The sequence below is a fragment of the Callithrix jacchus genome, chromosome 7 (genome assembly GCF_049354715.1).
Source record: "Callithrix jacchus isolate 240 chromosome 7, calJac240_pri, whole genome shotgun sequence".
NCBI classification, from domain to species: domain Eukaryota; kingdom Metazoa; phylum Chordata; class Mammalia; order Primates; family Cebidae; genus Callithrix; species Callithrix jacchus.
The window spans coordinates 126,347,241-126,373,895 of NC_133508.1; the positions used below are offsets into that span (position 1 = coordinate 126,347,241).

The 26,655-nt window shown below is 39.3% G+C and overlaps 1 protein-coding gene across 1 annotated transcript; it reads left to right on the forward strand.

Moving 5' to 3' along the window:
• GBP1 (guanylate binding protein 1) lies at positions 1 to 26,252 on the forward strand. The gene is made up of 11 exons (XM_078332378.1): positions 1 to 172; positions 8,355 to 8,563; positions 17,765 to 17,892; positions 18,646 to 18,755; positions 19,023 to 19,225; positions 19,847 to 20,089; positions 20,954 to 21,234; positions 21,863 to 22,075; positions 22,870 to 22,972; positions 23,210 to 23,403; positions 25,090 to 26,252. Exons 2-11 carry the CDS (start codon positions 8,374 to 8,376, stop codon positions 25,216 to 25,218), a joined length of 1,794 nt encoding a protein of 597 aa, XP_078188504.1. The 5' UTR covers positions 1 to 172; positions 8,355 to 8,373; the 3' UTR covers positions 25,219 to 26,252.
• Positions 26,253 to 26,655: the final 403 nt, after the last annotated feature.

Sequence of the window (26,655 nt, forward strand, 5' to 3'; positions counted from 1 at the left end):
AGTTTCATGTTACTCTAAATCCATTACAAAGCTGCTTAACTTCTAAACCTTTCATCCCTGAAGAAATCCCCGCCTTACAACGTTGGAAGAGTGAAATACTAGTCCAAGGATCCAGTGAGAGACACAGAAGTGCTAGAAACCACTCCTCGTGAACTAAGAAGAAAAAGAACAGGTAACAACTTTTACAATTTTTCATCAAGCAGCTTCTCTCTAGCTCCAAAGGATCTCAGCTCGGGGATATGGAGCCTATAAGGTTGTGACAGGGATGAGAAGAAATTTGTAAAGGTCAGTTTTTTTGTTTTTTTTTAATTGTTTTTCTTTTTTAATTAATTTTTTTATTATACTTTAAGTTCTGGGGTACATGTGAGGTTTGTTTTCTTGAACATCACCAGAACAAATCAGGCTGCAGATGAGCCTGATGTGGGACACAGCTCAGAAGAAATTCTGGTGTTATCAGGAGCAGCACGGCTCTGAGTGCCGCTACAGTGCTTGTGTTTAATTAGGCACCAGTAGACAGGGGCTAAACTGAGAGTTTGAAATGCGCTAGAATAATTTTTCTCTTTGTTGACATTGTCTGTGTTGACTAGGGACAGGATTACATTTCCATTATCAGTGATGGAGCTTGCTGAATCCTGCTCCTATGCAGCTAAGAAATGGAAAGAGCTACCAATGGGTTCTTTTCATGAGAAGGAAAGAGGAGTAAATGAGAAGCAGAGTAAGCAGCGCGCTGACACTGTTAAAGACAAAGAAAAAACTGAAACCCAGCATGAAAGAGGAAGATTCATGAAAACAGCATACTTTTTATTACACTTGAACTTTGTTTCAGAATGGATTACTTTCTTTAGAAATATTCGAGACTCACTAATTTCCTAGTGCCCACTGATTCCCTGTCCCTTAGCAGTGAAATTCAATCCCACTACTTCACTAAAGCGCTTCCAATTTTCTTTTCTGTTAGTAGAGAGTCGGGCCTAAAGTGTTTCCTCTTTAATTCTCCTGTAATGCATCTCTAGAGAAAATATCTTTGCTTACTATAACCTCTCCATGCACTCAGACTACTTTGATCCTGCCTTCTGGAAAGTCTTCCCCTGAATTCCTTAAGACACTAGCCTCATTCATCAACTTCTGGTCTGACAGCTCTCTCTGTAACCTTCCTAGCTGCTTATCCTCCTCTTCTCCACTCCTTCTATTCCTCCCCTTTCTTTTATTTTTTATTTTTTTAATTGTACTTTAGGTTCTGGGGTACATGTGCAGATCTTGCAGGGTTGTTGCATAGATACATACATGGCAATGTGGTTTGCTGCCTCCATTCCTCCATCATCTATATTTGGCTTTTCTCCCCACGTTATCCCTCCCCATAATCCCCACCCCCTACTGTCCCTCCCTTAGCCCCCCAACAGACCCCAGCATGTGATGCCCCCCTCTCTGTGTTCACATGTTCTCATTGGTCAACACCTACCTATCAGTGAGAACATGTGGTGTTTGATTTCCTGTTCTGTGTCAATTTGCTGCGAATTATGGTTTCCAGATTCATCCATGTCCCTACAAAGGACACGAACACCGTTTTTTATGGCTGCATAGCATTCCATGGTGTATATGTGCCACATTTTCTTTGTCCAGTCTATCATTGATGGGTATTTGGGTTGGTTCCAGGTCTCTGCTACTGTAAACAGTGCCAGAATGAACATACATGTGCATGTGTCTTTATAGTAGAAAGGATTTATAATCCTTTGGGTATATACCCAGTAATGGGATTGCTGGGTCGAATGGAATTTCTATTTCTAGACCCTTGAGGAATCACCACACTGTCTTCCACAATGGTTGAACTAATTTATACTCACACCAACAGTGTAAAAATGTTCCTATTTCTCCACATCCTCTCCAGCATCTGTTGTCTCCAGATTTTTTATGATCGCCATTCTAACTGGCATGAGATGATATCTCAGTGTGGTTTTCATTTGTATTTCTCTAATGACCAGTGATGATGAGCATTTTTTCATATGTTTGTTGGCCTCATATATGTTTTCTTTTGAGAAGTGTCTGTTCATATCCTTCAACCACTTTTGAATGAGTTTGTTTTTTTCTTATATATCTGCTTTAGTTCTTTGTAGATTCTGGATATTAGCCCTTTGTCAGATGGGTATATTGCAACAATTTTTTGTCATTCTGTTGGTTACTGGTTCACTCTAATGATTGTTTCTTTTGCCATACAAAAGCTCTGAAGTTTTGTTGTTTTTTTTTTTGAGACGGAGTTTCGCTCTTGTTACCCAGGCTGGAGTGCAATGGCGTGATCTTGGCTCACCGCAACCTACACTTCCTGGGTTCAGGCAATTCTCCTGCTTCAGCCTTCTGAGTAGCTGGGATTACAGGCACACGCCACCATGCCCAGCTAATTTTTTTTTGTTTTTTTTAGTAGAGACAGGGTTTCACCATGTTGACCAGGATGGTCTTGATCTCTTGACCTCATGATCCACCCGCCTCGGCCTCCCAAAGTGCTGGGATTACAGGCTTGAGCCACCGCGCCCAGCCTCTGAAGTTTAATTAGCTCACAATTGCCTATTAAGGCTTTTGTTGCCATTGCTTTTGGTGTTTTAGTCATGAAGTCCTTGCCAATGTCTATGCCCTGGATGGTCTTGCCTAGGTTTTCTTCTAGGGTTTTATGGTATTAGGTCTTAAGTTTAAATCTATAATCCATCTGGAGTTAATTTTAGTGTAAGGTGACAGGAAGGGGTCCAGTTTCTGCTTTCTGCACATTGCTAGCCATTTTTCCCAACACCTTTTGTTAAACAGGGAATCCTTACCCCATTGTTTGTTTTTTTTCAGGTTTAACAAAGATCAGATGGTTGTAGATGTGTGGTGTTGCTTCCAAGGCCTCTGTTCTGTTCTACTGGTCTATATCTCAATTTTGATACCAGTATCATGCTGTTTTGATTCCTGTAGCCTTGTAGTATAGTTTGAAGTCCAGCAGCGTGATGCCTCCAGCTTTGTTCTTTTTGCTATGCAGTCTTTTGGTTCCATATGAAGTTTAAAGTGGTTTTCTCCAGTTCTTTGAAGAAGGTCATTAGTAGCTTGATAGGAATAGCATTGATTCTATAAATTGCTTTGGGCAGTATGGCCATTTTCACGATGTTAATTCTTCCTAACCATGAGCATGGAATGTTTTTTCATCTGTTTGTGTCCTCTCTCATTTTGTTGATCAGTGGTTTGTACTTATCCTTGAAGAGGTCCTTTATATCCTTTGTTAGTTGTATTCCTAGGTATTTTATTCTCTTTGTAGCAGTTGTGAATGGGAGTTCACTCTTGATTTGGCTCTCTGTCTGTTATTGGTGTATAGGAATGCTTGTGATTTCTGCACATTGATTTTGTATCCTGAGACTTTGCTGAAGTTGCTTACCAGTTTAAGGAGATTTTGGGCTGAGACAATGGGGTCTTCTAAATAGACAATCGTGTCAATTGCAAATAGAGACAATTTGACTTCCTCTTTCCTATTTGAATACCATTTATTTCTTTTTCTTGCCTAATGTATCTGGAAAATATAGTAATAATACTATGTTGAATAGGAGTGGTGAGAAAGGGCATCCTCGTCCCAGTGCCTGATATCAAAGAGAATGCTTCCATTTCTTGCCCATTCAATATGATATTGGCTGTTTAATATTTTGTGATACATTCCAACAATGCCTAATTTATTAAGAGTTTTTAGCATGAAGGGCTGTTGAATTTTGTCAAAGGCCTTCTCTGCATCTATTGAGATAATCGTGTGGTGTTTGTCTTTGGTTCTGTTCATGTGATAAATTACATTTATAGACTTGCATAGGTTGAACCACATGTTCATCCCTGGGATGAAGCCTACTTGATCATGTTAAATACGCTTTTTGATGAGCTGTTACATTTGGTTTTCAGTATTTTATTGAAGATTTTTGCATTGATGTTCATCAGGGATAATGGCCTGAAGTGTTCTTTTTTAGTTGAGTCTCTGCCTGGTTTTGGTATCAGGATGATGTTGGTCTCATAACATGAGTTGAGGAGGATTCTCTCTTTTTGTATTGTTTGTACAGCTCCTCTTCGTACATCTTGTAGAATTCGGCTGTAAACCCATCTGGACCTGGACTTTTTTTTGGTCGGTAGGCTATTAATTGCTGCCTGAACTTCAGCCCTTATTATTGGTCTGTTCAGGGATTCAACTTCTTTCTGGTTTAGTCTTGGGAGAGTGCAAGTGTCCAGGAATTAACCATTTCTTCCAGATTTACTGGTTTGTGTGCATAGAGTTGTTTGTAGTAATCTCTGATGGTAGTTTGTATTTCTGTGGCATCAGTGGTGATATCCCCTTTATCATTTTTTATTGCATCTATATGATTCTTCTACTTTTCTTTTTTTAATAGTCTGGCTAGCAGTCTGTCTATTTTGTTGATATTTTCAAAACAAACCCACTCCTGGATTTATTGATTTTTTGAAGGGTTTTTTGTGTCTCTATCTCCTTCAGTTCTGCTCTGATCTTAGTTATTTCTTGTCTTCTGATAGCTTTTGAGTTTTTTTTTTTATCTTGTTCCTCTAGCTCTTTCAATTTTGATGATAGGGTGTCAATTTTAGATCTTTCCTTGTTTCTCATGTGGGTATTTATGGCTATAAATTTTCCTCTAGACACTGCTTTAAATGTGTCCCAGAGATTCTGGTACATTGTGTCTTCATTCGGATTGGTTTAAAAGAACATCATTATTTCTGCCTTCATTTCATTGTTTATCCAGTAGATACTCAGAAGCAATTTCTTCAGTTTCCATGTAGTTGTGCAGTTTTTAGTGAGTTTCTTAATTCCGAGTTCTAATTTGATTGCGTTGTCATCTGATGGACTGTTTGTTATCATTTCCATTCTTTCACATCTGCTGAGGAGTGATTTACTTCCAATTATGTGGTCAATTTTAAAGTAAATGTGATGTGGTGCTGAGAAGAATGTATATTCTGTGGATTTGGAGTGGAGTGTTTGTAGATGTCTATTTGGTCCGCTTGGTCCAGATCTTCATTCAGGTCCTGTATGTCCTTGTTAATTTTCTGCCTTGTTGATCTGTCTAATATTGACAGTGGAGTGTTTAAGTCTCCCATTATTATTGTGTGGGAGTCTAAGTCTTTCTGTAGGTTGTTAAGAACTTGCTTTATGTATCTGGGTGCTCCTGTGTTGGGTGCGTATATATTTAGGATAGTTAGCTCTTCTTGTTGGATTGTTCCTTTTACCATTATGTAATGCCCTTCTTTGTCTCTTTTGATCTTTGTTGCTTTGAAGTCCATTTTATCAGAGACTAGGATTGCAACCCCTGCTTTTTTTTTTTTTCTCTCCGTTTGCTTGGTAAATCTTCTTCTATCCCTTTATTTTGAGTCTATGCTGTGTTTGCACATGAGATGGGTCTCCTGAATACAGCACACCAATGGGACTTGACTTTTTATCCAGTTTGCCAGTCTGTGTCTTTTGACTGGGGTATTTAGGCTGTTTACATTCAACATTAATATTGTTATGTGTGAATTTTATCCTGTCATCTTGTTACTGGCTCACTTTTTTTGCCTGTTAGTTAACTTGGTTTCTTCATTGCATTATTGGTCTTTGCCGATTGGTACGTTTTTGCAGTGGCTGGTACTTGTTGTTCCTTTCTGTGTTTAGTGTTTCTTTCAGGAACTCTTGTAAGGCCATTCTTATGGTAATGAAATCTCTCAGTAATTGCTTGTCCATAAAGGATTTTATTTCTCCTTCCCTTATTAAGCTTAGTTTTGCTGGATTCGAGATTCTGGATTGAAAGTTCTTTTGTTTAAGGATTTTGAATATTGTCCCCCACTCTATTCTGGCTTGCAGGGTTTCTGCCGAGAGATCTGCTGTGAGTCTGATGGACTTTCCTTTGTGGGTAACCTGACCTTTCTCTCTGGCTGCCCTTAACATTTTCCTTCACTTCAACCCTGGTGAATCGGATGATTATGTGCCTTTGGGTTGCTCTTCTTGAGGAATATCTTTATGGAGTTCTCTGTATTTCTTGAATTTGAATGTTGGCCTACCTTGCTAGACTGGGGAAGTTCTCCTGGACAATATCCTGGAGAATGTTTTCCAGCTTGAATTTATTCTCCCTGTCACATTCAAGTACACTGATAAAATGTAGATTAGGTCTTTTCACATAATACCATATTTCCTGGAGGCTTTGTTCATTTCTTTTCACTCTTTTTTCTCTAGTCTTGCCATCTCATTTTATTTCATTGAGTTGATCTTCAGTGTTTGATATTTTTTCTTCTGCATGATTGATTCAGCTATTTAAACTTGTATTTGCTTCATGTAGTTCTTGTGCTGTTTTTCAGCTCCATCAAGTCATTTATGTTCTTCTCTAAGCCGGTTATTCTTGTTAGCATTCTGTCAAACCTTTTATCAAGGTTTTTAGTTTCTTTGCATTGGGTTAGAATGTGTTCCTTTAGCTAAGAGAAGTTTGTTATTACCCACCTTCCAGATCCTGTTTCTGTCAGTTCATCAAACTCGTTCTCTGTTGTGTTTTGTTCCCTTCTTGGTGAAAAGTTGTGATCTCTTGAAGAAGAAGATGCATTCTGGTCTTTGCTCATTTCATCCTTTTTGCTCTGGCTTCTTCCCATCTTTATGGATTTATCTAGCTTTGATCTCAGGGAGCTGCTTGATGAGGTCACTTGTCTGCCTGACCAGGCACTACTGGGTTTCCAGGGACTCCATCCAGTTGCTAGGTATGCTTCCTGTGTCTTTTTTTTGTTTGTTTACACTGGGAGGTTAGACCCACCTCTTTAATGCCAGGTGCCCCTCCTTCTACTGACCTGGAGGCCTGCTGGGTTGCCAAGGGCTCCATCCAGTTGCTACATAGGCTTCTTTTGTTTTTTGTTTATACATGAAGGCTAGGCCTGCCTCATTAATGGCGGGTGCCGTTTCTTACACAGAGCTAAATCATTCAGTGTTCAGCCCAGACTGAGGCACTGGCTGCAAAACCCCAAGATCTTAGTGCTTCAGCATGCTGGGGTTAGTGGAGGAAGGACCTGCCCAGCTGCACCATCTGTCTCCCTGCTTTCAGCTCCCTCTCTCTCCGGGCTGGGGTGAGGGGGCTGTATCTCAGTCTGCAGGCTCTCCTGGCCAGCTTATGGGCTTATGCATTTGCCAACAATCCACGTCACCGCTGGGGTTATTATTCAACTCTGTGCACTCTGTGCTTGTAATTTCCAGCGCTTGACCTGCAAAGACCCCCTGTTCTGTGGACTTTTGAGGCTTCGGAGGTAGCATCATATCTGGACCAGGATGCCAGGGGAGAGTCCCCAGTTCTCCACTCAGATGCACTTTCTGGGTGAAGCGGCACCCCTCCCCACCTTGGTCTGCTCTGCCTGGGCTTTGCTCACTATCCAACCAGACTCGTTGAAATAAACCTGGTACCTCGGTTAGAGCTAGGAGATCTCTCACTTTCTGTGACTCTCTTGCTGGGTGTTGCACACCAGAGCTGTCTCTATTTGGCCATCTTGAATCCCCCAACCTATTCCTCCCCTTTCTATTGCTCTTTCTCCTACTCTTACTACTAAATGGAAAACAAAACAAAACAAATCCTAAAGTTGTATCACTGGAAATATATTCTATTTGAACAACTTTCTAGGTAGATCTCTTTATCTGCCTCTTGAACTTTTAATCCTTATTTCATAAATTTGGGGGGAAATATTCAGTGTTTGCAATTTTGCATTCATACCCTCACTGAGTTAGAGGCTACCTTATCATGACTCCCTAGCCATGTGATTCACATGGTTTTACAGTTTTATAAAATTTGAAAACCTATGTTACATTGTTTCCACTTTCAGAAAGGCACTGTGAGAAGTTTTGTGGGTCCTCATTGCGGTGAAATAAGCATAACCCATTGAAGATGGAGGAAGAACATATTTTTAAAATCTTTGAAAATTGTTCTAAGGGTAAACATCAAAGTATGAATGCTGATTCACTGTGTTGGATATTTATTCACTGTAAGAATTAATAAGTAAATCATATTGAATTTCTTACATATAGCCAGGATGCAAAATAAATCCTCTAAATCCTATTTTATCTTCCATTGGCTAGTGTAAATATTTAATAAGGATCCAAAAAGAAAGTTTCCCACAATAAATTAAATAAAATACTTGGGTCATGAGAGTAGTTGAATGTTGATAAGTCAATGTCATGCTAACATTTTTTATAATGAGCTACTTTGATAATACTTCCATAACTTCCTCAAATGATACAGATTTTGCCTTATCTCTCTTGCTGTCACACACAAAACATTGGCCATACTGGGGAATTTTTATATTTCTCCCTTATAATTGCCAAACACTAAAAATTCTCATTTATTTCACTTCTTTTCTTGCAGACAAGGGAATACTCCGGCCATGGAGTCAAAGATTCTTATGACAGGCCCGATGTGCCTCATTGAGAACACTAGTGGGCGACTGATGACAAATCCAGAAGCTCTGAAGATCCTGTCTGCAATTACGCAGCCTGTGGTGGTGGTGGCGATTGTGGGCCTCTACCGCACAGGCAAATCCTACCTGATGAACAAGCTGGCTGGGAAAAAAAAGGGTGAGTGACACCAGCAAAGCTCTGCCAAGTCCCTTCTGTCCCCTGCACAGTCAGCATCCATTACAAGGATGTGAGGAAAGTTAGAGATGAGGATGAATACGGAAAGCTAACTTTCCATTCAGAGTCAGGCTCCTTATCTTCATGCTGTCCTAGGGGATAAGATTCAATTCATTAATTATTCCCATGATACCTTAGTTTCCCTTTCAAAAGCACAAATTATGCCTTTCCTAAAAAGAGTAAGACAATAATAAAAATAACTTATGTACATAATAACTATAATGAACTATAAAATGTTTATTATAATTTTTATGCAATAACCGCAAGTTTACACTGGTCTTTATAAGCCTTAAAAAAATGTTTCAGTCTGTATTGGATATTCTTTTTTATTGTTGTAAAAAGAAAACATAAAATTTACCCTAATAACCATTTTTAAGTATACAGCTCTGTGGCATTAATTAAATTCACATTAATTCACATTGTTATGCAACTGTCACTTCTATCCATATCCAGAACTTTTTCATCTTGCCTAACAAAAACTCTGTACTAATTAAACAAAAGCTCCACATCAACTCGTCACCTGCCATCATTCTACATTCTATCTCTGAATTTGACTACTACAAAAGCCCCACATAAGTGGAATCATTCAGTATTTGTTCTTTATGAATGGATTATTTCAATTCATATGTCTTCAAGGTTCATCAGTGTGGTAGCATGTGTCAAAAACTTCCTTTTTAAGGCTGAGTAAGTGTATGTATATAATAATTTGTTTATATGCTCATCTGTCAATGGACACTTGGATTGCTTCCACCTTTTGTCTATTATAAATAATACTAATAGGAACATGGGTGTCTGAATACCTGTTCAAGTCCCTGCTTTCCCTTCTTTTGGGAATATAAATTTCCCTTCTTTTGGGAAGATACCAGAAGGGCAATTGCTGGCTCATGCACTCATACCATGTTCACTTTTTTTGAGGTATCATTATATCATTTTCCACAGTGATTGCACCATTTTACATTCCCAACAGAAATGCACAAGGGTTCTAATTTCTCTACATCCTTACCATTTTTTTATTTTCCGTTTTGGTTTTTTGATAGTAGACATACGAATGGATGTTAAATAGTATCACATTGTGGTTTTGGTTTTCATTTCCCTAATGACTAGTGATATTGAGCACCTTTTCATGCATATCCTCTTTGGGAAAATGTCTGTTCAAGTCCTTTGTTCATTTATTAATCTGACTGTTTGTGTTGCTTTGTAAATTCTCTTTCTATTTTCTAGATATCACTCCCTTATCATATACATGTTTAGCAAATATTTTCTTACATTCTATGTGTTGCCTTTTTTAACTCTGTTGCTAGTGTCTGTTAATACACAAAAGTGTTTAATTTTTATGAAGCCCAACTAATTTATTTTTTCTTTTGTTGTCTATACTTTTGGATTCTTATTCAAAAACAAAAATCACTGCCAAATCCAATATTATAAACTTTTACCCTTGTTTTTCTTCTACAACTTTTATAGTTTTCACTCTAATATTCAGTTCTTTGATCCATTTTGAGTTCATATTTTTTTTTTTTTTTTTAATTTTTATTTTTTTATTTTTTTAAGTTTTTTATTGGATTATAGGTTTTGGGGTACATGAGCAGAGCATGCAAGACAGTTGCGTAGGTACACACATGGCAGTGTGCTTTGCTTTTCTTCTCCCCTTCACCCACATTTGGCATTTCTCCCCAGGCTATCCCTCCCCACCTCCCCCTCCCACTGGCCCTCCCCTTTTCCCCCCAATAGACCCCAGTGTTTAGTACTCCCCTTTCTGTGTCCATGTGTTCTCATTTTTCATCACCCACCTATGAGTGAGAATATGCGGTGTTTCATTTTCTGTTCTTGTGTCAGTTTGCTGAGGATGATGTTTTCCAGATTCATCCATGTCCCTACAAACGACACGAACTCATCATTTCTGATTGCTGCATAATATTCCATGGTGTATATGTGCCACATTTTTCCAATCCAGTCTATTATCAATGGGCATTTGGGTTGATTCCAGGTCTTTGCTATTGTAAACAGTGCTGCAATGAACATTCGTGTACATGTGTCCTTATAGTAGAACGATTTATAGTCTTTTGGATATATACCCAGTAATGGGATTGCTGGGTCAAATGGAATTTCTATTTCTAAGGCCTTGAGGAATCGCCACACTGTCTTCCACAATGGTTGAACTAATTTACACTCCCACCAACAGTGTAAAAGTGTTCCTTTTTCTCCACATCCTCTCCAGCATCTGTTGTCTCCAGATTTTTTAATGATCGCCATTCTAACTGGCGTGAGATGGTATCTCAATGTGGTTTTGATTTGCATCTCTCTGATGACCAGTGACGATGAGCATTTTTTCATATGATTGTTGGCCTCATATATGTCTTCTTTCGTAAAGTATCTGTTCATATCCTTTGCCCACTTTTGAATGGGCTTGTTTGTTTTTTTCCTGTAAATCTGCTTGAGTTGTTTGTAAATTCTGGATATCAGCCCTTTGTCAGATGGGTAGACTGCGAAAATTTTTTCCCATTCTGTTGGTTGCCGATCCACTCTAGTGACTGTTTCTTTTGCCGTGCAGAAGCTGTGGAGTTTCATTAGGTCCCATTTGTCTATTTTGGCTTTTGTTGCCAATGCTCTTGGTGTTTTGTTCATGAAGTCCTTGCCTACTCCTATGTCCTGGATAGTTTTGCCTAGATTTCCTTCTAGGGTTTTTATGGTGCCAGGTCTTATGTTTAAGTCTTTAATCCATTTGGAGTTAATTTTAGTGTAAGGTGTCAGGAAGGGGTCCAGTTTCTGCTTTCTGCACATGGCTAGCCTGTTTTCCCAACACCATTTGTTAAACATGGAATCCTTGCCCCATTGCTTGTTTTTGTCAGGTTTATCAAAGATTGTATAGTTGTATGTATGTTGTGTTGCCTCCGGTGCCTCTGTTTTGTTCCATTGGTCTATATCTCTGTTTTGGTACCAGTACCATGCTGTTTTCATTACTGTAGCCTTGTAGTATAGTTTGAAATCCGGTAGTGTGATGCCCCGCACTGTGTTCTTTTTGCTTAGAATTGACTTGGCTATGCGGGCTCTCTTTTGGTTCCATATGAAGTTCATGGTGGTTTTTTCCAGTTCTGTGAAGAAAGTCAATGGTAGCTTGATGGGGATAGCGTTGATTCTGTAAATTACTTTGGGCAGTATAGCCATTTTCACAATATTAATTCTTCCTAACCATGAACATGGAATGTTTCTCCATCTGTTTGTGCCCTCTCTTATTTCGTTGAGCAGTGGTTTGTAGTTCTCCTTGAAGAGGTCCCTTACATTCCTTGTGAGTTGTATTCCAAGGTATTTTATTCTTTTTGTAGCAATTGTGAATGGCAGTTCGCTCTTGATTTGGCTTTCTTTAAGTCTGTTATTGGTGTAGACGAATGCTTGTGATTTTTGCACATTGATTTTATATCCTGAGACTTTGCTGAAGTTGTTTATCAGTTTCAGGAGTTTTTGGGCTGAGGCGATGGGGTCTTCTAGGTATACTATCATGTCGTCTGCAAATAGAGACAATTTGGCTTCCACCTTTCCTATTTGAATACCCTTTATTTCTTTTTCTTGCCTGATTGCTCTGGCTAGAACTTCCAGTACTATATTGAATAGGAGTGGTGAGAGAGGGCATCCTTGTCTAGTACCAGATTTCAAAGGGAATGCTTCCAGTTTTTGCCCATTCAGTATGATATTGGCTGTTGGTTTGTCATAAATAGCTTTTATTACTTTGAGATACGTTCCATCGATACCGAGTTTATTGAGGGTTTTTAGCATAAAGGGCTGTTGAATTTTGTCAAATGCCTTCTCTGCGTCAATTGAGATAATCATGTGGTTTTTGTTTTTGGTTCTGTTTATGTGGTGAATTACGTTGATAGACTTGCGTATGTTGAACCAGCCTTGCATCCCCGGGATGAATCCTACTTGATCATGATGAATAAGTTTTTTGATTTGCTGTTGCAATCGGCTTGCCAATATTTTATTGAAGATTTTTGCATCTATGTTCATCATGGATATTGGCCTGAAGTTTTCTTTTCTCGTTGGGTCTCTGCCGGGTTTTGGTATCAGGATGATGTTGGTCTCATAAAATGATTTGGGAAGGATTCCCTCTTTTTGGATTGTTTGAAATAGTTTTAGAAGGAATGGTACCAGCTCCTCCTTGTGTGTCTGGTAGAATTCGGCTGTGAACCCATCTGGACCTGGGCTTTTTTTGTGAGGTAGGCTCTTAATTGCTGCCTCAACTTCAGACCTTGTTATTGGTCTATTCATAGTTTCAGCTTCCTCCTGGTTTAGGCTTGGGAGGACACAGGAGTCCAGGAATTTATCCATTTCTTCCAGGTTTACTAGTTTATGTGCATAGAGTTGTTTGTAATATTCTCTGATGATGGTTTGAATTTCTGTGGAATCTGTGGTGATTTCCCCTTTATCATTTTTTATTGCATCTATTTGGTTGTTCTCTCTTTTGTTTTTAATCAATCTGGCTAGTGGTCTGTCTATTTTGTTGATCTTTTCAAAAAACCAGCTCTTGGATTTATTGATTTTTTGAAGGGTTTTTCGTGTCTCAATCTCCTTCAGCTCAGCTCTGATCTTAGTAATTTCTTGTCTTCTGCTGGGTTTTGAGTTTTTTTGATCTTGCTCCTCTAGCTCTTTCAATTTTGACGATAGGGTGTCAATTTTGGATCTCTCCATTCTCCTCATATGGGCACTTATTGCTATATACTTTCCTCTAGAGACTGCTTTAAATGTGTCCCAGAGGTTCTGGCACGTTGTGTCTTCATTCTCATTGGTTTCGAAGAACTTCTTTATTTCTGCCTTCATTTCGTTGTTTACCCAGTCAACATTCAAGAGCCAGTTGTTCAGTTTCCATGAAGCTGTCGGTTCTGGGTCGGTTTCTGAATTCTGAGTTCTAACTTGATTGCACTATGGTCTGAGAGGCTGTTTGTTATGATTTCAGTTGTTTTGCATTTGTTGAGCAGTGCTTTACTTCCAATTATGTGGTCAATTTTAGAGTAGGTGTGATGTGGTGCTGAGAAGAATGTGTATTCTGTGGATTTGGGGTGGAGAGTTCTGTAAATGTCCACCAGGTTTGCTTGCTCCAGGTCTGAGTTCAAGCCCTGGGTATCCTTGTTGATTTTCTGTCTGGTTGATCTGTCTAGTATTGACAGTGGAGTGTTAAAGTCTCCCACTATTATTGTGTGGGAGTCTAAGTCCTTCTGTAAGTCATTAAGAACTTGCCTTATGTATCTGGGTGCTCCTGTGTTGGGTCCATATATGTTTAGGATCGTTAGCTCTTCTTGTTGTATCAATCCTTTTACCATTATGTAATGGCCTTCTTTGTCTCTTTTGATCTTTGTTGCTTTAAAGTCTATTTTATCAGAGATGAGAATTGCAACTCCTGCTTTTTTTTGCTTTCCATTAGCTTGGTAAATCTTCCTCCATCCCTTTATTTTGAGCCTTTGTGTATCCTTGCATGTGAGATGGGTTTCCTGGATACAGCACACTGATGGGTTTTGGATTTTTATCCAATTTGCCAGTCTGTGTCTTTTGATTGGTGCATTTAGTCCATTTACATTTAGGGTTAATATGGTTATGTGTGAATTTGATACTGCCGTTTTGATTCTAAGTGGCTGTTTTGCCTGTTAGTTGTTGTAGATTCTTCATTATGTTGAAGCTCTTTAGCATTCAGTGTGATTTTGGAATGGCTGGTACTGATTGATCTTTTCTATGTGTAGTGCCTCTTTTAGGAGCTCTTGTAAAGCAGGCCTGGTGGTGACAAAATCTCTGAGTACTTGCTTGTTCGCAAAGGATTTTATTCTTCCTTCACTTCTGAAGCTCAGTTTGGCTGGATATGAAATTCTGGGTTGAAAGTTCTTTTCTTTAAGAATGTTGAATATTGGCCCCCACTCTCTTCTGGCTTGTAGTGTTTCTGCCGAGAGATCTGCTGTGAGTCTGATGGGCTTCCCTTTGTGGGTGACCCGACCTTTCTCTCTGGCTGCCCTTAGTATTCTCTCCTTTATTTCAACCCTGTTGAATCTGACGATTATGTGCCTTGGGGTTGCTCTTCTTGCGGAATATCTTTGTGGTGTTCTCTGTATTTCCTGCAATTGAGTGTTGGCTTGTCTTGCTAGGTGGGGGAAATTTTCCTGGATGATGTCCTGAAGAGTATTTTCCAGCTGGGATTCATTCTCTTCGTCACATTCTGGTACACCTATCAAACGTAGGTTAGGTCTTTTCACATAGTCCCACATTTCTTGGAGACTTTGTTCATTCCTTTTTGCGCTTTTTTCTCTGATCTTGGTTTCTCGTTTTATTTCATTGAGTTGGTCTTCGACTTCAGATATTCTTTCTTCTGCTTGGTCAATTCGGCTATTGAAACTTGCGTTTGCTTCGCGAAGTTCTCGTATTGTGTTTTTCAGCTCCTTTAATTCATTCATATTCCTCTCTAAGGTATCCATTCTTGTTATCATTTCCTCGAATCTTTTTTCAAATCTTTTTTCAAGGTTCTTAGTTTCTTTGCATTGATTTAATACATGATCTTTTAGCTCACAAAAGTTTCTCATTATCCATCTTCTGAAGTCTAATTCCGTCATTTCGTCACAGTCATTCTCCGTCCAGCTTTGTTCCCTTGCTGGTGAGGAGTTTTGGTCCTTTCTAGGAGGCGATGTGTTCTGGTTTCGGGTGTTTTCCTCCTTTTTGCGCTGGTTTCTTCCCATCTTTGTGGATTTGTCCGCTGGTCGTCTGCGTAGTTGCTGACTTTTCGTTTGGGTCTCTGAGTGGACACCCAGAATGTTGATGATGAAGTATTTCTGTTGCTTGGTTTTCCTTCTACCAGTCTAGCCCCTTCGCTGTACGACTGTTGAGGTCCGCTCCAGACCCTGCTTGTCTGGGGTGCACCTCTAGTAGCCGTGGCACAGCGAGGGATGCTACCAGTTTCTTTTTCTGCTCTCTTTGTCCCAGGATGATGCCTGCCTAATGACAGTCTTTTGGATATAGAGGGGTCAGGGAGCTGCTTGAGGAGACAGTTTGTACTTTATAGGGGTTTAATTTCTGAGCTGTGCACTCTGTTGTTCATTCAGGGCTGTTAGGCTGCTATGTTTGATTCTGCTGCAACACAGCTCATTAAACAACCCTTTTTTTTTTTTCTCAAATGCTCTGTGTTGAGGGGTTTGGGCTTTATTTTTGGATGTCCGATCAGGTGTCCTGCCCAGCTCAAAGGCAGACTAGCCACTGTTTGGCTGCCGAGGCTCCGCCCTGCTGTTGTGTGATTCGCGCTGTTCCTGCCAGCTCTGCTGTGGTCTCCGCCACGCCCTGCGTCGGAGTCTCTTCTTCGTTGTAGTGTGTTGCCTCAGCAACGGCAGGCTGCGTCAGCAGTGGGCGTGTATCTCAGTAGGGACGGGTTGCCTCGGCAACGGCTGGCTGCGTCAGCAGTGGGCGTGTATCTCAGTTGGGGCGGGTTGCCTCGGCAACGGTTGGCTGCGTCAGCAGTGGGCGTGTATATCAGTTGGGGCAGGTTGCCTCCGTAGTGGTGGACGCCCCTCCCCCACAGAGCGTCTCGGACCGTCTGCCCGGGATAGTTTGAAATGGCGGTTTTGTTCGTCCCACTGGGTATCCCAAGCGATCTGTCCCTGCAATCCCCTGGGCTGGGCTACTGTGCAAGTCTCGTTCAGTCTCAAGTCCAGCCCTCTCAAGTCTCGGGTTGCCGGTTCAACAAGGCACCCGGACAAGCGCGCCCTGTGGGGATTGCTGGGTAGGGCCGGCCGCCGCCGCCCCGGCTGCCGGCTTCGCCAGGCAGACCTACTGCCTGGCGTCCTGTGTCTTTTTATACTTGGGAGTTTCCCCGTTCTGTGGGCAACAAAGATCAGTCTGGAAATGCAGCACTGACTCACCGTTTGCGAATTCAACGCGGGCTCCAATCCTGGGTTGTTCTCACAGCGCCATCTTCTTGAGTTCATATTTGTAAGTTATAAGGTAACAGCCCAACTTTTTTTAAGGAGATAATGTCATTTGTTAAAGAGATTCTCCTTTCTTCATTAAATGATCTTGACACCTGTATTGGAAATCATTTGACCATATATGTCAGAGTTTATTTATGGGCTCTCTATTCTATTCCATTGGTTTATATGTCAGTCTTTATATCAGTACCACACATGATATTGTAATAGGTTTCAGAACTCAGAAACTGTTAGACTCCAACTTTGCTCTTCCTTTTTCACATTGTTTTCATAATTAGGGGATCCCTGGAAATTTAATATGAAAGTTTGGTGGATTTTTCTATTTACACAAAGTAATTGGAAAATGGTAAGAATTATATCAAACTTGTACATCAGTTTGGGTAGTAGTGACATCTTAAGAATATTAAGTTTTCCAATCCATAAACACAGGATGTCTTTCTAATAATTTATGTCATCTATAATTTATTTAAAGGGTGTTTGAAGTTTTCACTCTGCAAGTCTTTCACCTGCTTGGTTAAGTTTATTCTTAGGTAGTTTATTCTTTAGGTGCCATTAAATGGGATTGTTTTTGAAATTTCCTTTTGTTTTGTTTCAGAAAGGAAATTAGAATTTCTTTTCTAATTCTATTTTTATACATTAACAACTGATTTCTCAATATTGACTTTGCATGCTGCAACTTTGATGAATTCTTTTAGTAGTTCTAATAGTTTTTTGTGGAATATTTAATGTTTTCTACAAATTAGATTTAGATAGTATCATCAGCAGAGATAATTTTACTTTTTCATTACCAATTAGGATGCCTCCTTTATGCTTTTCCTGTCTAATTACTCTTGATAGGACTTGCAGTGTTCTCTGGAACACAACCGGCAAAAGTAGGTATCCTTTTCTTGTTCCTGATATGATAGGAAAAGCCCTGATGCTTCATCACTAATTGGAAATGAGCTGTGGGTTTTTAATATATGGCCTTTACTATGTTGAGGTACTGTCTTTCTATTTCTATTTTGCTGATTGTTTTTATCATGAAAGCCTCCTGAATTTTTCCTTGCATTAGATATTCAAATTTCCTATTTCTTTGATTGTAAGTAAGGTGAATACTGATTCTTCTTTCGGTTCTCTCTTGACCTTGAATATGTTACCTTTTCCTTCAATTGCCAGAACTGCCTGTTACTAAATCTCTATCTCTGATCTCTCTCCCTTGCAGGCTTCTCTCTGGGCTCCACGGTACAGTCTCACACTAAAGGAATCTGGATGTGGTGTGTGTCACATCCCAAGAAACCTGACCACATCCTAGTTCTGCTGGACACTGAGGGCCTGGGAGATGTAGAGAAGGTAAGACTCAAGGATTCAATTGTGGAGTGAGCCCCCATTTTCTGATTGTTTTATGCACTGTTTAATTGTTTATTAGCTATTAACTAAGGCTGTAATATGTGTGGGTTAACACAGATGCATAAGGGAGCACAAATAATCCCAGTGTCGTGAGTCTTATCTTGAGAGAACTTTCGTTAAAGAATGTGGCGACTAAAGCCCCATGACTTTGTGTTTAAAATTAAATTCTGTCACCAGTTCAGTAGCCTGAGAAAAGTGACATACTTAGCTTCAGCATTCTAGTCTTTAAACTGTATGAAAAAAAAACTATGTTGGCCACATAGTATTATTTTGAATATTTAATAAAATAAATTATATGGTTCAGGTATATATTAATTATTCAACAAAATAGTAACTAATACTATTAATCGTATATGTGAATCTTGTTATTGAAAAAAGAAGAGAAATTTTGACATTTAAATTGTACTTAAGGCCTTAAAATGCTCACCAAAAGTTGAATTTTATTTTTACAATTATCTGTTGATGATTATTAGAAGACCTAATAAGAGTCATTGTAACCCAAAAATACTCATAGAAAAACTACCCAAAAGCCATAGCCTACTGAGAATAATTTTTGTAATTGGCTTCCTTTAATAGGTCATTAGTGTTAAAAAAAAAAACAACCTCTAACATATGAGCATAGTTTTACTACTGCTAATCTGGAAAGTACTGTAACAATGAAACTTGCTGCTGACTCCAATGTGACTTGATTTCCAGGGTGACAACCAGAATGACTCCTGGATCTTTGCCCTGGCCATCCTCCTGAGCAGCACCTTTGTGTACAATAGCATGGGAACCATCAACCAGCAGGCCATGGACCAACTGCAGTATCCTTTTGTGAACCAGAACAGCACCTGGGTCAGAAGGGACACCTGTATTCAAACCAGCTGCCTAGTTGTGAATCCCGATGAATCAAGCTCAAAAGGAGAAAACATAAAAAATAATGCAAGTACGGGGAAGAGATCCCATGTATCCACTTTAGACTTGACACTTAGGTTAAGAACAAGGGAAAATGGAAGGTTTGGGAATATGTTGAGCTAATAGGGAATGAGGTCCCTGTTCATTTTGCAACATTTCCTTAGTTAGCTACTCAGCTATGTGACAGAGCTCACAGATCGAATCCGATCAAAATCCTCACCTGATGAGAATGACTATGAAGTTGATGAGTCAGCTGACTTTGTGAGCTTCTTCCCAGACTTTGTGTGGACACTGAGAGATTTCTCCCTGGACTTGGAAGCAAATGGACAACCCATCACAGCAGATGAGTACCTGGAGTACTCCCTGAAGCTGAAGCCAGGTAACAGAGAGCTTCACTTGATAAATGAGGATGAGCAAACACAAGAAATTCTCGTTTTTGAGTTTACTATTGCTAGTTTTCCCACATTTGCAGTTTTCTATGTCTGCACCTGGCTATTCCTAGAAATTAATGCTTGTTGAATGTCTGAATTAATAGATTGTATTTTAAGTTACATTTGTCCTTGTTCCAGAACAAGTTTCTTGTTCTTTCTACTGATCATCAACAGATGATTGTAAAGTGATGACGCTATGGTTAGGTTAATTTTATCTCCCTGCCTGGGGTTTCAGATCTTATATTTAGCCACAGAATATGGAGTAAAATTGATATTTATTTAAAAAGCATAGACTAAAACATGAACCGTGTGCTAGTCCAAGCATTGGCAAACTACAGCCCAAGACAAATCACAGCCAATCCTGCCTGCCAGCTGTAAATAAGGTTCTCTTGGAATGATGCTATGCCCATTCATTTACATATTGTCTAAAGCTGTTGTCATATGCTCTAATAACAGAGTTGAGTACTTGGAAGAGACCACCCAGCCTGAAGAGCCTAAAATATTTACCATTTGGCCCTTTACAGAAATACTTATAGTAGACAATTCTATGATTTTTTATGTTTTTCTAGGTACCAGTCAAAAAGATAAAAATTTTAATCTGCCCCGACTCTGTATCCGGAAGTTCTTCCCAAAGAAGAAATGTTTTGTCTTTGATCGGCCTGTTCACCGCAAAAAGCTTACACAGCTCGAGAAACTGCATGATGAAGAGCTGGACTCTGAATTTGTGCTACAAGTAGCAAACTTCTGTTCCTACATCTTTACCCATTCCAAAACTAAAATTCTTTCAGGAGGAATCAAGGTCAATGGGCCTCGTAAGTCCCCTTCCTAGTACTTCCACTCATTGTTTAAGACTAGAGGAACATAGAATAACTTCCACCTAGTTTCAACTTTGAAGTCCTAATCTACTACGGTATTTGCATTAAATTCTAGACAGCACCAACATTTCTAATATATATCATTAGTCAAATTCCAGTCTAGAAAAAGGCCAAAGGAAAAAAAGTTCTATTGCTTAAAATTTTCCTAGTGAACTGGAACTGCACTATGCAATACAGAAGCCCCTAGACAAGTGTGTCTATGAAAATGTAAAATGTCAATAATTTAAATACAGAAATTTTAAAAGTCAATTCACATGGCTGTATTTTCAGGACTCATATCTTCATGTACTTAGTGACTAGGGTACTACACAGCACAAATAGAACATTTCCAGCATTACAGGAAGCTTTTTTGGATAATATTGTAATAAAATAAATGAAGGGGAGGACTCCTTTTTATTGGAATAGTATCATTTGTTTCATACATATTGATCAAAGGCTTACTATGAATAGACTGAAGATACCAATATAAATGAAATAGATATGGTTCCTGTCCTAATGGTGCTTGGGTTAAAATGGATGCAAACATTCAATTAACACAAGCCTATGTAATCTAGTACAAGACCTCTCAAATGTTGATGTGTATGTATATATATACACATACACCTATATATGTTCTGAGGATCTTACCAAAGAGAAAAGTTTAATTCAATAGATCTTGGACAGGGTCTCAGTATTTCTAGCAAGCTTCGAGGTGATGCTGAGGACATTGATGCTGTAAGGAAAACAGGTGTTATTTGACATGCTTAGAATTACAGGTTTTCCTTACTACAAGAAACATTATCATTTGTTCTCCATATGCAGGTCTAGAGAGCCTGGTGCTGACCTATGTCAGTGCCATCAGCAGTGGGGATCTGCCCTGCATAGAGAATGCAGTCCTGGCCTTGGCCCAGATAGAGAACTCAGCTGCAGTACAAAAGGCCATTGCCCACTATGACCAGCAGATGGGCCAGAAGGTGCAGCTGCCCATGGAAACCCTCCAGGAGCTGCTGGACCTGCACAGGGACAGTGAGAGAGAGGCCATTGAAGTCTTCATCAGGAGTTCCTTCAAAGATGTGGACCATCTATTTCAAAAGGAATTAGCGGTAATTTTTGTCTCAAATTTATATGGTTTAGGGTCATGGAAGCCAAAGTACTACAACGAAAGAAAATGAGTATTTATGTGGATAGAAGTAATTCTTCCTAGCTTTCATATTGGTAAAAACAACAGATTTGTAATCACTTCAATCAGAAGGACCAATTGTATTACTACAGACTCCAAGTTTTAAAACATTTTTTCCCGAATAATCTCCATTTAGTTAAATTCATATAACTGACAACCAGAGCTTCTAATCGAATTACCTGCCCACTCTTCACAGACTGATTTGATATTCTAGCCAAACGCAAAGAAAATTTTCCTCCTAGGTATCTTGAGCAGGCTTCTGTTCAGCCACATTTATTCCATATAACATCATTACTCCAGTATGAAAAAGCAGAATTTTCCTCTAACAGGTGACATAAAGCTATCAATCTCTGCCCTGAAACCCACCTCCAAGGAGAAAGCAACCTCAGTAGAAAGTTGGGTCAGGGAGGAAGAGTGTGGTCCTGCTGGGAAGCCTGTCAGTTTCTTCAGAGTCACTGACTTTTTATTTTCAGAAGTCTTTCCAGAAATTCTGAAGTCAAGCCAGCCTCCTTTTCCTGTTACTCTTTTTACTTCCTGTTTTCACATTAAAGGCCCAGCTAGACAAAAAGCGGGATGACTTTTGTGAACAGAATCGGAAAGCATCATCTGATCGTTGCTCAGCTTTACTTCAGGACATTTTCAGTCCTCTAGAAGAAGAAGTGAAGGAGGGAATTTATTCTAAACCAGGGGGCTATCGTCTCTTTATTCACAAGCTACAAGACCTGAAGAAGAAGTTCTATGAGGAACCAAACAAGGGAATACAGGTAACCAAGACTTATCAGTCAATTATGGAAGGCAGATGACCTGCCTCCTGCAAACACCAAGGTGACCAAGACTCATTGCACACAGATGTGCTTTTTTTCTTTGCATAACATTCATACTTTTATTCAATAACATATGCAAAGAGGCTATTATACCAGATATGTCCTAGGTGCCTATCCAAGTGTGCAGTCTATTAACTATTGAGTTATAAATACAATTGTCAGATGAAGCACCAAGCTGTTATTATCATTACAGCTGGGCTTTTTCTGTTGCAAGAGACAGAAACCTAATGATGGTTGCTTAAACAAAAATAGTAATTCATTGATTTAGGCTGCAAACTGGCTTTACAGGACAGGTGGATCTAAGGTTTCAAATAACATCATGAACTGTCTCTCTCTCCAGTGTTCCCCCGTCTCCACAGTTTTCTCTCTCCTACCCTCCCTCATTCTGAGTCACTCTGATATTTGCTTTCTTAATGATGGCTTCATTCCCGAGCAGACTCAGCCCATACGAGACCACAGCATTAACGGTTTCAAACTTAGAGCCCTTAATCTAAACAGCATAGAGAATCTCTTTTTCCCAGTATCTATATTAGCCTACTAAAAATGACTGCTAAGTAGGATGCTCTGATCAGCTTGCCAGGAACATGTGCCTGTCACTGTGACAGGGAATTTGACCACCAAGCACACCAGGACCAAGAGAAAGAATTCCCAGAGGAAAGATGGCAGGAAGACAAACAAGAACACCTGCTTACAGCCATTTCCCACTGCTCACTCTGTGTTCTCTGGGTCCTAAGGCTGAAGAGATGCTGCAGATGTACTTGCAATCCAAGGAGTCTATGACTGATGCAATTTTACAGACAGACCAGACTCTCACAACAAAGGAAAAGGAAATTGAAGGTGAGGAGGGAGTTAAGAGATTAGATGGCCTCCAAAGCTCTAAAAATTTAAATAATTTGACTGAATAAACGTGGAACCCTTTAACTAGAGCAAGATCCACAAAGATGCGTCTTACTTGTGGAGGTCATCTCTAAGTAGGGCATATGCAGTCAACAACAACGACAGGCAAGTGTATAAGGAAGAATGACGCAAAAAAATAACCCCACACAAATTTTTCTTCTTCCTTTTCTTCCACAGTGGAACGTGTGAAAGCTGAGTCTGCACAGGCTTCAGCAAAAATGTTGGAAGAAATGCAAAGAAAGAATGAGCAAATGATGGAACAGAAGGAGAGGAGTTATCAGGAACACGTGAAGCAACTGACTGAGAAGATGGAGAGGGACAGGGCCCAGTTGCTGCAAGAGCAAGAGACGACCCTTGCTCTTAAACTTCAGGTATCTAATTGCATCACCTTGAGATTTCTGTTTTTCTGTTTTCTCTCCATTCTCCCTGATCCCAACCTTAGTGTGGCAGGGAGAACATGAGGCCCAGAGGAAGGACCCTGCTTGCTCACTTGCACTTTTCAATTCCTGTCTGTCCAGGCTGAATTGGCTACTGCCAAGTCTGATCACTAAAAGTTTTTTATTTGCAGTTCTGTCACATTTAGTCCTTTATCAGTATATCCTTCATTTAAAGGCAGTTATTATCTGCTAGACATCATTAAAATATCTTATCTATATCTCTTTCTTAATACCATATGAAGCAAGAACTATATCCTTATTACTTAGGAGAAGAAACAAAGTTTCCAAAAAGGACAAATAAATAAATGAATAAGGTCACACAGCTGGTAAATATATCTGAGCTGTCTTCATCACTTAGTGGAATCCATAATGATTTTTTTTCTGTGATAACTGGTATGAAATTAGATTTAAGAAAACTTTTATGAGTAGAAAGGCTCCTAACCCTCACACCTGTGTGATACTCCACGAATTCTGACCATTTTTATGTCCTGCTCCCAGTTTGTTTTGAGTTGCGAGTTGTGTGCAGAAACTCAATATGGTCAGTCTGGCACGTGCGTTTCTTCCCTATCTTCTACTACCCCTGACAACAAGGTGTGGCAGCTTAGATCAAATTTCCTAATCCATGATTCATATACCTTACGGGATTTTGAGGATCCTTTTTTCTGTGTATGTTATATACATAATGGTGTAAGGAACATGGCTGTGTTTTGGTCAAAGATGGGCTGAGGTAGGATGTTTGCATCTTAAGTGACTCAGTGAGTATAACTCCACTTGATATCATAGCCATGCAGACATAACATAGAGAAGCTCACCACCATAACCACAATATAGGGAAGGCCATCACTTGGCCACGACTGTCTATAAAAGGTATAATTGCCCTGTTGACACTGTGCAAGCGCTGGCGCCCAAAGAGAAAGCCAAAACTGTCTGTCTTTGCAGACAGAGGAGAACCAGGACACGGCTCAGGTCACTTGTGCCTAGAGAGAGAGAAGAGTTAAGCTGCTGACCCTTAAGGCAAGGGAGAGCCAGCTGCACAGCTGTGTGGGTGTGGGGGAAAGGGTGGCAGCACTGCCGGGCTAAGCAGCTGAGACAGGGCAGACAGTGTAGACAGCTAGTGTGAGAAAGCTGTTGATAAGAGCTGCCACTGAATAAAACCATATTCACCTGCCTACGTCCCTCCCTGCCAAGTGTTCTTTCTGCTTATCCACCCACTCCCTCCCGATCTCAACATGACCTATGGCATAGATGTGAACCTGACAAATGGTATATGTGTAGGTAGGTATATAAAAGAACGTATAATGCAAAGATAAGAGTTGAAACCAAACATATGATCAAGATTACCCTCCAAGGCTGTAAACAATTAATGGGGTGGGAAATCAAGACTGGTAATTTAGGTTCATCATACAGAGCAAAATGTATAAGCTGAAACTCTTTCTTAACTAAAGAATTCCCAGGAGAAGAAATTACTGAGCCTGGATGCCCAAGCAAAATATGATGAAAATTAAAGCTAGAGAAAATTTTAAAAGAAAATTAAATAAATCATTAAATGTGGAAATCAGTTAGAATATTTCAATTTGCCTAATGCTACACTTTATTCAGCCTCTGTTTGTCCCTTTTTAGGAACAAGAGCGACTACTAAAAGAAGGATTTGAAAATGAAAGCAGAAGAATGCAAAATGAGATACAGATTCTCCGGAATGCAATGAAGAACGTTTTCTTTCCTTTATCAAGGAGATGCACCATAAGCTAAAACACCAGAGCCTTCCTGTCACTCCTACCCAAGGCAGAATTGAAACAATTTTAGAATTTGGAACTAGTATTACTATATTTTATGATAATTAGATCTTGCACCATAACACCAAAAGTTTTCAAAAACAATATATAATTTGCAAATGATCAAAATCATGTTTTTTCCAAAAAAAGACTGTAAATAGTGCATTAAAGATGCATTTACCTCTGTACCAACTCAGGAAGTTTCATGAGCTAGTACCATTCAGGAGAATTTTATTCTTCCAGATAACCAGCAGTAGACAAATGGATACCAAGCAAAGTCTTAGGCAAAAGTCTTGGGAAATATTTGGGCATTGGTCTGGCCAAGTCTACAATGTCCCAGTATCAAGGACAACCACCCTAGCTTCTTAGTAAAGACAATGTACAGTTATCCATTATATCAAGGCTACACAGTCTATGAGCAATAATGTGATTTCTGGATATTGTCCATGTATAGCCCTTACTGATGAGTTCAAGCTAAAGCAAACCACCTTATACAGAGATCTAGAATCTCTTTATGTTCTCCAGAGGAAGGTGGAAGAAACCATGAGCAGGAGTAGGAATTGAGTGATAAACGAATGGTCTAAAGAGGAAAACTTTCTTCTTGTTCACTTCATCCAGATTATAACTTTAATGGGACACTTTAGACCATTAAACAATTGACACTGGATTAAGCGAAGTCACATGATGTCAATTACACACTCTGTATTTATAGCAATGTATAATTTGCAAAGATGGACTTTAAAAGATGATATGTAACGAAACTGAACTAATTTAATTACTTATTATTTAGAATGCTAAAGCTTATGCTACTCTTTTCTAGTTCTTTACAGTCATACTTGAAATTTTGCTCAGTTTCCCCACAAGAGAATATGGAATGCTTTTTGACATTTTTGACCCATTTTATAATGCTGTTGTGTTTACTTAGTATATGTAGACTTTATCTCGTGTGTCAAAAGTCCTAGGAAAGTGGTTGATGTTTCTTATAGCAATTAAAAATTATTTTTGAACTGATAATACAATGTATTTCACTAGGCTTCTTATTTCTGATTAAGTTTTCTTTTTTTGCAGTTCTCTTTTTCAGAAAATAAGGGTTTAGTCTTTATAGCAATGGTTGGCAATCTTTGTGGTAAAATACCAGATAGTAATGATTTATGACTTTGCAGGTCATACAATCTCTATCTCAAGTACTCTGCTCTGCGTGTAGTGCAAACACAGACATAGAAAATACATAAACCAATAGGTGTGGCTATGTTCCAATCAATTTTTATTTTCAATAACAAGGTGGCACCCATAAGCCATAGTTTGCAGAACTCTGCTTTACAAAAACATTGGTCAAAGTTTTATATACCTTTTGTGTTACTCACACTTACAAAATCATATGGATTAGATTATATATATCAGAAACTTGAAAAAA

Excerpts from the sequence above, each read along its gene's own strand:
- GBP1 (XM_078332378.1), top strand. The coding sequence starts at position 8,374 with ATGGAGTCAAAGATTCTTATGACAGGCCCGATGTGCCTCATTGAGAAC. Across the intron at positions 19,226-19,846 it reads CTCCCTGAAGCTGAAGCCAG|GTACCAGTCAAAAAGATAAA; the intron begins GTAACAGAGAGC and ends ATGTTTTTCTAG. Across the intron at positions 23,404-25,089 it reads CCCTTGCTCTTAAACTTCAG|GAACAAGAGCGACTACTAAA; the intron begins GTATCTAATTGC and ends GTCCCTTTTTAG.